Here is a 12,489-nt window from a genome sequence, read left to right on the forward strand (position 1 = left end):
ATTCATATATCACTACTACTAATTCAATAAAATAACATTACAATAATAAAACGCTCTTAGAGTGACCATTGTGCATTAAGATACGCCTCTTTTTTAACAGCAGTTTAACAGCGATTTATTTAAGTTAATGATATGATGAGAATACTACTAACTAAACTAATACGAGAAAAAAGCACACCTGTAAAATTGCTGATTTGTAGCTGCAGTCTCCAGACTGTCCACTAGGATCGCTGTAGCTTAAATATCTTACACAGAAGAAGAAAAGCGAAAAGTCATGGCGGCTGACAGTTTGTAATGAGCCAACAAAAACAGACAAGATTCTTGCTTCGGATCTACAATATTTAAATTAGTCCCGGGGATATAAAAAAATTAAAAGACCTCTGACGACAAAATGCAGATAACTTTGAAAACCTTACAACAGCAGACGTTCAAAATCGACATCGATGAAGAGGAGACGGTGAGAGTTGAAAGCATGCATTTGTGAAGGGGGTGGAGTGGGAGTCGGGTATGTCCTGGAACGGAGCACTTTTGCTTTCGACCATTTCAGTTGAGACGATCCATAAATGGATCCGCGTTCACACAACGGACACACGAGAGAAGCGCCCACTGTTCCGGTGAATACGGCTTGTGTTTGCCGCCGGGCTTGAGACAGATTGGCGTAATTTATTTACTGACGTTACTGGTCAGAAATAAAAGTAGTTTTGTATTGTCAGTATTTAGCCGTAGCCCATTTATGAACAGATTGGGGAGGAGGGGGTCCTGGGGGAGAAGGTGCGCCATAATGAACGGCATTTCTAGTTTCATTAATATGTTTTTTTTAGGAACAAAACGTCGTTGTGCCATTAGTCTGTCGCGTTTAACGTAGTTTCTCTGGTAGTTCGCCAGCTGCACGTCTGTACAACTCCACTTTTATGAAGCACACTTTGGACTTTATTTTCTAACTCGTGCTGTAGTTTGGGCTGAGCTGAAATGGTGGCATTGAAACCTGGTTAATACAATAAAAAGTGTAATGTTGTTCTACAGGTGAAGATATTGAAAGAAAAGACTGCAGATGTGTTAGGAAAGGAAAACTTTCCAGTTGCTGGACTGAAACTGATATATGCTGGTAAGTTACAGGCTGTTTTTTTCTTCTTTTTAAACCCTTCTTAAAGCCTCACATTTCTTGATATTGGGGTTTATTTATTAGGTGCTGCAAGTCATCACTGTTCAGCAATGTGTGTGTGTGTGATGCTCACAGTGATGGGAAGGTCTCAGGAAGCCCCTGGTGTATCGATTGTTTTCATTGTCACGGTCATTGGAAGCCTGCATGTATCATGAAAGCCTCAACACTTGTAGCTTAAAAAAGTCAAAAGGTTCTTGACGCTGGAGATGGGCCAACATTGAGTTTTCTTTAACATATCCTATAACAATGTGTATACTATGCATGGAGATGGGAGAGTGACTCTTAAACCATATTTGAATATATTGAACATATTATTCTCTTCATAATCCAGCATGAAAAGTTTAAAGCAGTTTGGTTTGCAGGTTCAATCTACATAATTACGTAAACAAGCCTGAAACGGGTTCGGAGAAAAAAAACATTATATTTTGTTACTTTTATTATTTGTATACAAATAACTACTATAACTACAAAAGGATGCAGCTTGGTTTCGGTGTTTCATGAGTACCTCCATTTGTTTAAACAAGCGTTGCAGTCATCCCACTTTCAAAACAAGAACAGAAAAATCTTGGGGAAACCCGGTTAGTAATTAGGATTTTTGTCAGACTCAACTACAACTAAACTATACCACTGCTTTACAATACTTTGTATTAAAAATATATATAGCATTCCAACTGGCTGAATACATGTTATAGGTTCTGTGTACGCATTAGCATATTGTAGCATTTTAGACAGTGTGACCTACTATGACAAAACACAATTAAAAATAACAATACAACAAAGAGACCCAGATGTGGCGATAAACCACTCCACAACCTTCAACTCGATGATGAAATATGATGACGTCTAGTGTTTCGTCCCCGCGCGCTGTTTCAGAGTTCACACCAGGTAAAGCCGGTGGATTTGTGACTCATTTGTCTGTTTCTTCACAGGTAAAGTCCTCAACGATGACACGGCTCTCAAAGAATACAAAATCAACGAGAAGAACTTTGTGGTTGTCATGGTGTCAAAGGTTTGGGAATTAGAAATTGTTTCAGTAAATGTACAACATGCCCATGAATGTTAGAAATGTGAGCTAACACTGAACTGTGATTCGGTTTTGTAACCTTCTCCTTCCACCGCTTATGTCCGGTGACTCATTGCCGCTAAGGAGTGATATCGGAGTAGTAACGTTTTTTTTTAAATTCCCTCGCAGGCTAAAACGGCCTCACCCACCCCGCAGCCGTTACCTCCCACTTTTTCTCCCAGCACTACATCCCCCGCAGCTCCATCCGGCCAGAGCACAGCTGACACAAGGTCTGACACACAAGGTTCCTCTGGCAGAAGCTCGGAGGCTTCAACAAACACAAACCTGATCGATGAGGCGGTTTCTAATCTAGGTAAGGTTGCGTTTGTCAACATTATTCATGTCGTTTTGTGAGTGGTCGACCCGAAAGAAGTATATTTATGAATCTGATACAAGGACTTTGACACAAATACGTCACCATTTGTTAGACAAAAAATACTTTTTGCCTCAATGCCTTTAAGCTGTATCTCGCATGTACTAACTCTGTGATTTATGGTAATTGGTTCATTTTGGTCCACCTTATTTCTTGTAGATATCCACAAGGAATAAGGTATCATAGTGCTGTTGGCTGACTATGAAGCTCTTTAGTCCCACTATTGATCTGTCTTTGTGTGTGTGTGTGTGTGTGTGTGTGTGTGTGTGTGTGTGTGTGTGTGTTCCTTTAGTGACGGGCCCATCATACGATGCCATGGTGACGGAGATGATGCTCATGGGCTACGAGAGGGAGCAGGTGGTAGCAGCTCTGAGAGCGAGCTTCAACAACCCAGATCGAGCTGTGGAGTACCTGCTCACAGTAAGAAAATCTCAAGTCTGTGGCCCCAGTAAATGTGTTGCGGAGCAAATTACTGGATTGGAACATAATACATTATATCGCTGTGTGCTTTGGGTCCATCATAGAGCTTTGTATCTCAGGATCTTATAAATGTATCATTTATTTTGCCTTTGGAATTTCTTTATATGCTTTACTAGACATGGACATGCATGGCATAGTTGTACAAATCTTCCATCCCTAACCACTTCGGAGTTAATCAGAGTCCTAAAATGTGTGCATTACATGATGTAACCCACAAAGTTTAAATGAAAGTGAGTCTCACAATTCAATTGTGGTACCCATATACCATGTGTGTATATATATATATATATATATATATATATATATATATATATATATATATATATATATATATATATATATATATATTAATTATTGTACTTCATTACTTTTCTTTCAGGGTATTCCAGGCAGAGAATCGGGCATTGCAACGGGACCAGAGGCGGTGGTGTCTCCAGCGAGTGTTCAGGCTGCACCCATAGGTGGTATTAGCCTTCCCGCCAACACTGGCTCTTCACCAAATGCTGGGGAAGGTAACCGACCCAAACTATTCGGCATATTTCAGCAGCATCAAGGAGCAAACATTTGATACTGGTGTTATCCTTTCTTTATGTCTTTTGGGTTCTTAAACCTTCTGACTATCATTTCATCCTTTCAGGCAACCCCCTCAGTTTCCTAAGAAATCAGCCGCAGTTCCACGTGATGCGACAGCTGATCCAGCAGAATGCCGCCCTGCTTCCTGCCCTGCTGCAGGAGATCGGCAGGGAGAACCCTGAGCTGCTGCAGGTGGGGAGGCCCTTGACACAGTGCTGATTTGAACAAGTTCATGGTTTAAGCATTGGCGTGTCAGTACATACTAGTTGTATGTATGTATCTCAGTTTGGACTTTGAAAGATGAGGGGATTTAGGAGGCAGGTATTGAGTTGCAGTGTGGGATTATGGGAATTTGTTGGATCCAGCATTTTTGAGTTTGATCCATATTAGAGACTTAAAGTCAGGATTTTTACCGTTCTCTTTAAAAGCTGTCTCTTGTGAGTCCCCAAAATGTATACAAGGCACTTTTTGTGTACTACATTTCAGAGTTATAGATGCCAAAAAACACAGTCCATGCCTAACATGTTAATTTACCACTGTAGGAGATAAGCAGCCACCAGGAGCAGTTCATCCAGATGCTGAATGAACCCAATCCAGAGGCGATGCCGGCAGGTGAATTCGGAGGAGCAGGAGGAGCAGGGGGAGCCGTAGCAGGTGACGCACCCGGCGGGAGTCCCATGAGCTACATCCAGGTCACGCCACAGGAGAAAGAAGCCATTGAGAGGGTGAGGTGTAGCGCCACACTGTCACCAATCGTTTCCTCTCAGTCCGAAGTTCAGAACTGCTGGAATAAGATACACAACTCTGACGATGTTGCTAAGCAAAAAATATTATTTTACTTATTAAAAGTACTGTTTGGCTAATTTGCAACTGTTCTCTTTCTTATTCCAGCTAAAAGCCTTAGGGTTTCCAGAGGGACTCGTTATACAAGCCTACTTTGCATGCGAGAAGAACGAGAACTTGGCCGCCAACTTCCTTTTACAACAGAACTTTGATGATGATTAAATTTTCATTTTGACTTCTTTTCTTCCTCTACTTTTTGATTGCTGATTATGTGTACAACAAACAAGCCTTTTACATTTCCAAAAAAACAAACAGATTTATTCACCACTTCCACGTTTATCTTTCTTAACGCTGGATCATTTTCAGCTGTTTATGATCAGTTTGAAAAGGAGGAACAATTAAAGTACTATAACTTTGCATCTGAAATCATCAGTGTGCTATTGATTTTCTTGAATAATTTAGTTAATCAATATGATTTTGCAGTATGTCACATTTTAAGTGAGGTTTGTTCAGGAAACATATGCCAGTATTCATGCACTCTTGTTTAGTTTCTTTTTTTAAATTGACAAGTAATGGAGATTTGAAAAAAATAAAAAGTTGTGCACAACGTGTGTGTGTTTTTTTTTTTTTTTCTATTTAACCCTTGCGTTGTCTTGGGGTCAAAATGACCCATCAACACACATACATATACACTTGTACACGGGTCATTTTGACCCCAAGGCAACACAAGGGTTAACATCCCTCAGCTGGATGGAAAGCAACAGGATTGTTGGCTGTGTGAAGAAGTTTGAACTGCAATGCATAATATGTGAAGGCATTTGAACATGTATATGGTTTACATACACATGGTAGGGTTTAGTTGAAATTACTTGTAATTTTTACATATAAATAAAGTTATGCCATGTTTACATGGAGTGTCACTTAAAAAATCTGAAAAGTAACAGATACCTTTTTGTGTGTAGTAAATCGCATGTACAAGTATTTTATGACATATGATCCCGTTTCTAATTTATTGGCAAGTCTGCCTTTTTTTCCCAGAGAAAATCAAGTCTCAGACCTCCAAAAAATGAATCAAATTACTCGGCAATAAGTCTGTGACCAAGAAAAATGTGAAGTAATAGACATGTAATTTACTTTACAAAGAGTCAAGTTACTATTAGACACTGTACAGAGAATAATTACTTTCACAGTGTCATTGTATCTCAGGCTTGTTGTTGAATTATTTTTAAAAGCCTAAAAAGGGGCCCCATGATGCTCGATTTAGGAATGATAACTGAATGGCAAGTACCCTGAGTTGACCTATAGGGGGCAACAGAGACCACAACATATTTCTAAAAGTGAAAGACTATTTGCCAGCCTGAAGATGTGTGACTCAGATAATAAATACATGTTACTTTATATTCACAGACAGTCAAAGTAATGCAATAGATATACCTCTTTAAAAAGCAAATTTAAGTGCATATTTAGTTTTCGGTGCTTGTTTGTACTATTTATGATTGTAAAGACATGTTTTGTGGAGTGCTCCCATACTGTACAGTAGAATTCTATGGACATACAAATACATATTTTTTTATGAATAAATAACTGATCTTTTGTAGATCAAGAACTCACAGATTAATTTCTAAACACTTTTCAATTATAAGTGCCATCTTATTTCTTCAAAATGATTCACTGTATAATACAATATATAAAAGGCAATCATGTCCTCTGTGTTTTGGAATATCATCACTTAATTTACTGCAAATAAGTTTATTCCCTTAACATACATTAAAACATAGGCAATTATTACAGTGCTGACATCACCTTTATACAGGGTTCCTTTCAATGTTGTGTATCTCACTCTGTTGTTGACTGAACAGAATATTGCCAAGTAACTTTTTTTGTGAGTAAATGCATGGAGCTGGATACATGCTGCCGAGACCTATCAAGGCACTATCTCACTGTGGCATCTTTATAGGTTTTATTCATATCGGGCACCGGAGAGCTTCTGCACAGAGAGGCAGTCAGATTCGGTGTCGCCTTTGAATGTCAGCCAGTAACTCGGTTATCCTCCCCATTCTTCCCACTGACAGGTGGAAAGAGAACCCCATGGAAACAGGACATTGTAGGAGTGCTTTAAAAAAAAGAAAAAAGTGTTTAACGGCAACATTGTGTTAGTTTGCCTCAGGCGATATGGCGATTGTCAGGGGGGATATTGTGTGTGAGCTATTGCTGCCATTTAAATGTGCTTCTCCATTACACTACCGGGGAAATCTATGATGTTTTGTTGTCAGTGAGATAATGATGTAGATAGGGTAGCGTATCAAGGCCCTTGTAGTTTTCTTATTTCAAATACATTTTATTTGTATTATAGTGTAAAATACAAAACAATAACAAAGCATTTTTATTTACAAATGTACAAAATTCAAGATTATATTACATATTTTGGCTATAAACAAAAAAATCTTTGTTCAGAGTTACTCATTCGATACAAAAATATGAATGTCTCATATAAATTATTGCACTTTGCGACTGCAGTGCATTAAAGATTGCCATCACCGTTTTTAAAGTGAAGTGTTCCCCTGATTTAAGTCAGATTGTGAAAGAGGGGTTTCCAAGAAACGCACAAACAACCATATGGCACTTTTTCATAGTCTTCACCCTTTTTGTATATTGTCCTTAATCTTTGGTACCTTTTCTTTAATAAAAAACAAACCTTCTTCAGAGTCACTGAGCACCGTTCTGTATAAATTAACATTGTACCTGAAATGAATGGCATTGCAGGTGAAATGTGTATATAAATATAGATGTATTTATAATACAGTATGTCGAACAGTGTGTAGTTGATAACAGAGCCTATATTGGCATGTTGCTGGTCTAAGGCCTCTGGAGATGTCAGTCTGTTGCTCCTGGTTTCCCTGACAGAAAAGCATTTCCAGTTAAAAGCTGTTGGCACCTGGTCCTCCAAGTTTTGTCAGTTAAATAAGACAAATTCCAGTTTGGTCCCTTTCATAAAAGTGTACAACCCTGACTGAGAAGTCCTTTCAAGTCGCCTGCTCAATGTGCGAAGACGGGGGTCAGTCTTGAGAGAAACTCTAGGCTCTTGAGGGAGTAACGCTGTTTTTGCCGTGAACGCCACAGCTTGTCTTGTTGCTTGAGAACGGCTTGAAGGCAAATCATGGTTTTAAAAAGTGTAGGTCACAAGTTTGTTCAGGGTTTTTGGCTAACATGTGTTTTTCTCTTTTTTTCTTTTTCTGGAGCCTTCATCCATCACAAAGTCTCATAAGTGTCTCTTCATGTGGAGAGCAAGGTGGTCTGACCTTGAGAAGGCCCGGTCGCATTTCAGACACTGAAATGGCCGGTGGCCTGTGTGTTTCCTGTAGTGGCGTGTGAGCTCGTCCGAACGTGCAAACTTCCAACCGCAGCCCTCCCAGTCGCAGTGGTAAGGCTTCTCCCCTTTGATGGAAACACAATACACACATGGAGCAGTTAGTGCCGGCCCCGAGGTTTAACTGGCCCAACCTTCTCCACCTTGAGGAGAAAAGAGGTCCGTCCTGTCCTACTGCTAGTGTATAAACACCAAGCTAATCTGCCTGGGGTTTGTATTTGAACAGGGATCAGTATAAACCTGTGTCACCACACCTGTCGAGCAAGTCGCCTTCACCATCCCCCACCCATCTAACCCCCATCACGACTCAATAATTCACTGCTTGTTTTGGATAATACCTGTAATTACCTCTTAATAATGAAAACCATACGAAAAACAATGTGTTAAACCGTTAATTATCGTTAAACATTAATTAAAAACACAACATGTGCGTCTTCATGAGAGTCGAACCTGCACGTGCCGTCATTCAATTTCAACCAGGTATAAATGGCTGACCAAAACACTGTAAAGGACAGTAGCATACCTGTGTGCGTGCGGTGATGTGCCTTGAGGTGGGAGCTCTTTGTGTACGTTTTCCCACAGCCGACATAGTCACACATGTGTGTGGCGACTCTCTTTCTCGGCCAGGAGCGCCGACCACGTTTAGGCTTCGGTTCCTCCGGCATGCAGTCCCCGCCGCTTGAGATCATGAGGGGATCTGAGGGGTCAGAGGATTATGGTCATCTTCATGTTACCACATAGAGAACATTTTCAGTGTATAGATGCATCGGACATAACACAGGTCACAGGTCCCATACTTGGCTTGCAAAGCAGATCATATTGTAAAGAGAGCACTAAATCCCTTCAGATGTATCACACACACAGCAGGAGTTGCCAAATGTAATATTTTAAATCAGGCGTAAAACACTTTATTATTTAGAAAAACAGCCACATAGTGTAAAATGTTAACAGAAAGGGACACGACGATGGATAATGACTACTAATGGTTAAAAACACCAAAATAACTTGAGTTAAACGTATGGTAATGTCTTGTATCTTCTTTGGCTGCTTTAAAGAACGTTATGATGAAAAGAAGGTTTGTTGCCAGAGGCCATGGGATGTAGTTTTCACTCCTTTTGATCTGCTGGTTTTGGGGTATAATTAAATCCCTTAAGGTTGTATGAGATGCATTTAAATATACTCTACAGACTTGATATTCCTGTTGTCTCCTCCATTCCGTGTTAAGTTTTTTTCCCCTCCCACATTAACTTACTGCATTCAGTAGCCACAAAAGATTACAATAAATGATATAAAGTATGGCTGAATTGTGAGGGGAAAAAAGAGAGATGTGCTCTAACCTTGGTACTGCAGGGAGGTTGGCTGAGGGAAGGAGCTGTAGCCCTGTGGGGAGCCATGGTGGTAACCCTGTGGAGGTAGAGGGATCTGAGAGTGAGGGTGTCCCAAAACCGTGTGTTCCCGGCTCAGAGGATGGTCTGGGGAGAGGGAAGAGGATGAGGATATCCTGCCGCCTGTCAAGGATCTCCCTCCGCCAGGGAAGCCATGTAGCTCTAACTGGCATGGGCGCTGCTGCTGGCTCCCTCTGCCCTGGGAGTTTACGCCCGCCAGGTGTAGGTCCATGGGCTGCGAGATGGTGCAGGCACTCTGGTTCTCCTGCTTTATCCGGGGGCATGTAAAGGACGACGAGGGACGTGACGGAGTCGGGTCTGGCACGGCAGTAACGCTGATCTTGCTCACGTTCACGCCATGGCTGTATTCTCCCATGTCCATCGTTGTCTTTACCACGAACTTGCCGTGGAGGCTGGTGGCGTTGAGGTATGCCGGGTCCAACTCCGGTCTCATGAGTTCTGCCACAAAGCCTCCAGAGGGCGAGACGTCACTGATATCTGGAATGGTATAGAGGAGCTCACTGGCAGTTCCCTGAGGGGAGGGGAGAGGGTAAGATGAGGAGAAAGAGCTCGGGGAAGGAGACAAGGTCTGGGCAGAGCTGCCAGCCATGGCCTCCTCCTCCTGCTGCTGCTGCTGCTGCTGCTGCTGCTGCTGCAGAATTGAGTTCGACAGAATGAAGTCGTAGTCCAAGTCCAGGTCCGGCGCTGTCTCTTTCTTGAACATGCTGGGGCTTGTTGTGCCGCTGGCAGTGGGCTGGTCTGGGTCAGAGCAGCTACTTCCGGTTGGCACACTGGATTTCTTAAGAAGGGACAACTCCTCCTTCCATCTCTACAGGAAAGTTACAGAAGCATTAACGGCTGTCCTCACATAGGTTGCTTGTTTGTGTCATGTTGCTGTTTATAAACCTCACTTTGAATATGCAATGACAATCAATGCTTCAAGGCGGAAAGACGTTGAATCTGTAATGCAGAGTGACTACAGAGCTCTCAGTTTGGTGCAGCAAGTGTCCTTGACACAGAGCACTTCCTAGAATACAGATTATTCTCACTGGCAAAGACATTGCATTGGAAACCACTCGTGGTGAGATGGGATAATAAACACTTGTATGCTCAGAGTGCCATCAGAAGATTATTGCAATCAATGTATTGCACCCATTCTGAATCAATCGAGGTGTTTTCTGAGGAAGGGTGTCCCATGTGCAGTCTCACCGTCTCCATTCTCCCTGAAAACCTGCAAACGGGTGCACGCCCCAGTAGAGCATAGCGTCAAGCGCCGACGGTGCTCATAATAACACGGGACAATAACACTAAACAACTACACCGTAAAATAAACATTTCCCCCCACAGATCAGCTGTCGCCCATATGGCTATTTTGGCATATGTATATGTGCAATACGATTTGGAAGAGAACACGGGCTATACTCACTAAATTGCCATTTCCAATGGATTTGCTCTTGACAGTGGGGCCGGTAGCGAAGGTGGATATGGAGGGAAGAAGCGTCCCACCTAAAGCCATCTCGACGTCATTTGGAGGTTGCCTGAAATTAAAACAGAAAATATCGTAAATCCCCGCGTAGTGATCCTGCAGCATGTTGTAGTCCATCAGTAAAAAAAAAAATTAAAAAATGTTGTTGTGGAAAGTTCGTCCACACCTCATCAATGAGAATCGGGTGTGCGGAGTCCTGTCGGCGGCTCTCCGGGTGTCACCGCGCTGCGTTCAATGTCCCCGGGTGGAAAGTTTCTGCTCCGCGTCGCGCGCTACTCTACGTCCCGGTACATGCCGCCGCTGGTGGGCGCGCCGGGGAGGAAGCAGCGAGACAGTTTGAGTTTTAATTTCGGCAAGAACGGAGCGGCGACGTATACGGGGGAACCCCTCTCGTGTGTTGCCATGCGAGTACCGGCAGCCTGAACTGAGGAAACCGCGAGTGAGGTATCCTTAAATCCCTGGGACGGCTGGACACGCCTTCGTTGCCCGGCAACAAGCTTAAGGAAAACATTTTGCGCGAGGGAGGGAGCACGTGGGGGTGGCTGGTGAGAGCGGGGGAGAGAGAGAGAGAGAGAGAGAGAGAGAGAGCGGGAGAGAGAGAGAGAGAGAGGGAGGGACAGAGAGAGAGCGGGAGAGAGAAAGAGAGAGAGAGAGAGAGAGAGAGAGAGAGAGAGAGAGAGAGAGAGAGAGGTTTGTTTGTATTCATAGCAACGGTACCTAGCATTGCTGCTGTTATCCCTGAGAAAATGTGGGTGAGAAGCGCATCTTTCAGGCGCAGGTATCACCTGGATGAAAAGTACCTGGCTAGCTAGCAACTTAACAACAAAAAATGGTATTACTACTAAATAAATAAATAACACTTTGCTGATCATCTCTTTGCTCCACTTGTTTGTCTGCAAGTGATAATAGATGAGTGGAAATATTTCACCACAATGTACAGGCAATTATGCAAAGCATTGTATTTACCACTGGATTGCAGTAGGAGTCAACCCCCACACAAGGCATGCACGCACTTGAAAAGCTGTGAGAATAGTATTTTAATAAAGTTTTACTATTATTATATTTGTACAATATGTATTACTTTTACAATTAGGGATTAGCAGAATTTAGCAGGCAGCAAAAGAACCCTATGTGTATAGACACTGTGAAAGCATATATTATGCATAGTCAAAATTCTCCAAGATAAATAGACTTAAACACTTTATTTTCTTCATGAAAAATGTTTGACTAATGAGTTTTATAGGAAAATATAATCCATTCCGTGGCTGCTGTGTGTTTACATTTTACTTTGGATTCTTGACACAGGTGTTTGAGGCAACAATGTTATACAGAGCAAACCTAATAAACAATATGAATTGCCCCCTTCGCCGCTCCTGCCCAATAGCAAAAAAAAGTCAGACGAGAAAGACTTAATTTCACACTACAGTATCTGTAAATTCAGTATGAGAAAAGAAAATAAAAACGCACCTTACCTGGGAAAATGTAAACGCTGAGAACTGTTGAGTGTTGAGTTTGAATAGGGTTCAGGCAGTGTTTGCTCAGAGGCTAGCGAGCTAACACAAACCTCTCTCTCCAACATAATTAGACACATTGACTCAAGAGTTCAGTGCAAGAGCAAACAAAGCGCTTGCCACTGATCCTGCTGCATCAGGATCTTGTCCGTTAGGCATGTCAACAAACTGGCCCTCGTGTCGTCATTTTAACAAGGCGATTACCGTAGAAAGCGTATCCTGTTGTGCAGCTATTTATCAATTGTTTGATAAATTAACAGTAGGACACTCAATCTAACCAAACAGTGTGTGTGTGTGTGTCTTCTT

General features: G+C 42.0%; 2 protein-coding genes across 2 annotated transcripts; one reads left to right on the forward strand and one right to left on the reverse strand.

Annotated features, from left to right (window-relative positions):
• Window positions 1–289: 289 nt before the first annotated feature.
• Window positions 290–5,041, forward strand: rad23b (RAD23 homolog B, nucleotide excision repair protein). Its single transcript, XM_079235040.1, has 9 exons — window positions 290–457; window positions 1,024–1,105; window positions 2,092–2,171; window positions 2,355–2,538; window positions 2,891–3,018; window positions 3,458–3,590; window positions 3,716–3,843; window positions 4,194–4,376; window positions 4,543–5,041. The coding sequence occupies exons 1-9, from the start codon at window positions 392–394 to the stop codon at window positions 4,654–4,656; spliced, it is 1,098 nt and encodes a 365-aa protein (XP_079091166.1). The 5' UTR covers window positions 290–391; the 3' UTR covers window positions 4,657–5,041.
• A 1,760-nt stretch (window positions 5,042–6,801) lies between these two features.
• Window positions 6,802–11,058, reverse strand: klf4 (Kruppel like factor 4). The gene is made up of 5 exons (XM_079235168.1): window positions 10,839–11,058; window positions 10,613–10,724; window positions 9,139–10,015; window positions 8,325–8,498; window positions 6,802–7,869 (listed from the first exon to the last, which is right to left on the reverse strand). Exons 1-5 carry the CDS (start codon window positions 10,841–10,843, stop codon window positions 7,694–7,696), a joined length of 1,344 nt encoding a protein of 447 aa, XP_079091294.1. The 5' UTR covers window positions 10,844–11,058; the 3' UTR covers window positions 6,802–7,693.
• Between the last annotated feature and the right edge of the window lie 1,431 nt (window positions 11,059–12,489).

The sequence above is a fragment of the Taurulus bubalis genome, assembly GCF_910589615.1.
Source record: "Taurulus bubalis genome assembly, chromosome: 19".
Taxonomy (NCBI): domain Eukaryota; kingdom Metazoa; phylum Chordata; class Actinopteri; order Perciformes; family Cottidae; genus Taurulus; species Taurulus bubalis.

Excerpts from the sequence above, each read along its gene's own strand:
- rad23b (XM_079235040.1), top strand. The coding sequence starts at position 392 with ATGCAGATAACTTTGAAAACCTTACAACAGCAGACGTTCAAAATCGAC. Across the intron at positions 1,106-2,091 it reads ACTGAAACTGATATATGCTG|GTAAAGTCCTCAACGATGAC; the intron begins GTAAGTTACAGG and ends GTTTCTTCACAG. Across the intron at positions 3,019-3,457 it reads CTGTGGAGTACCTGCTCACA|GGTATTCCAGGCAGAGAATC; the intron begins GTAAGAAAATCT and ends CTTTTCTTTCAG.
- klf4 (XM_079235168.1), bottom strand. Across the intron at positions 10,016-10,612 it reads CCATTGGAAATGGCAATTTA|AGATGGAAGGAGGAGTTGTC; the intron begins GTGAGTATAGCC and ends ACTTTCCTGTAG. Across the intron at positions 7,870-8,324 it reads ACATCACCGCACGCACACAG|GGGAGAAGCCTTACCACTGC; the intron begins GTATGCTACTGT and ends TTTCCATCAAAG.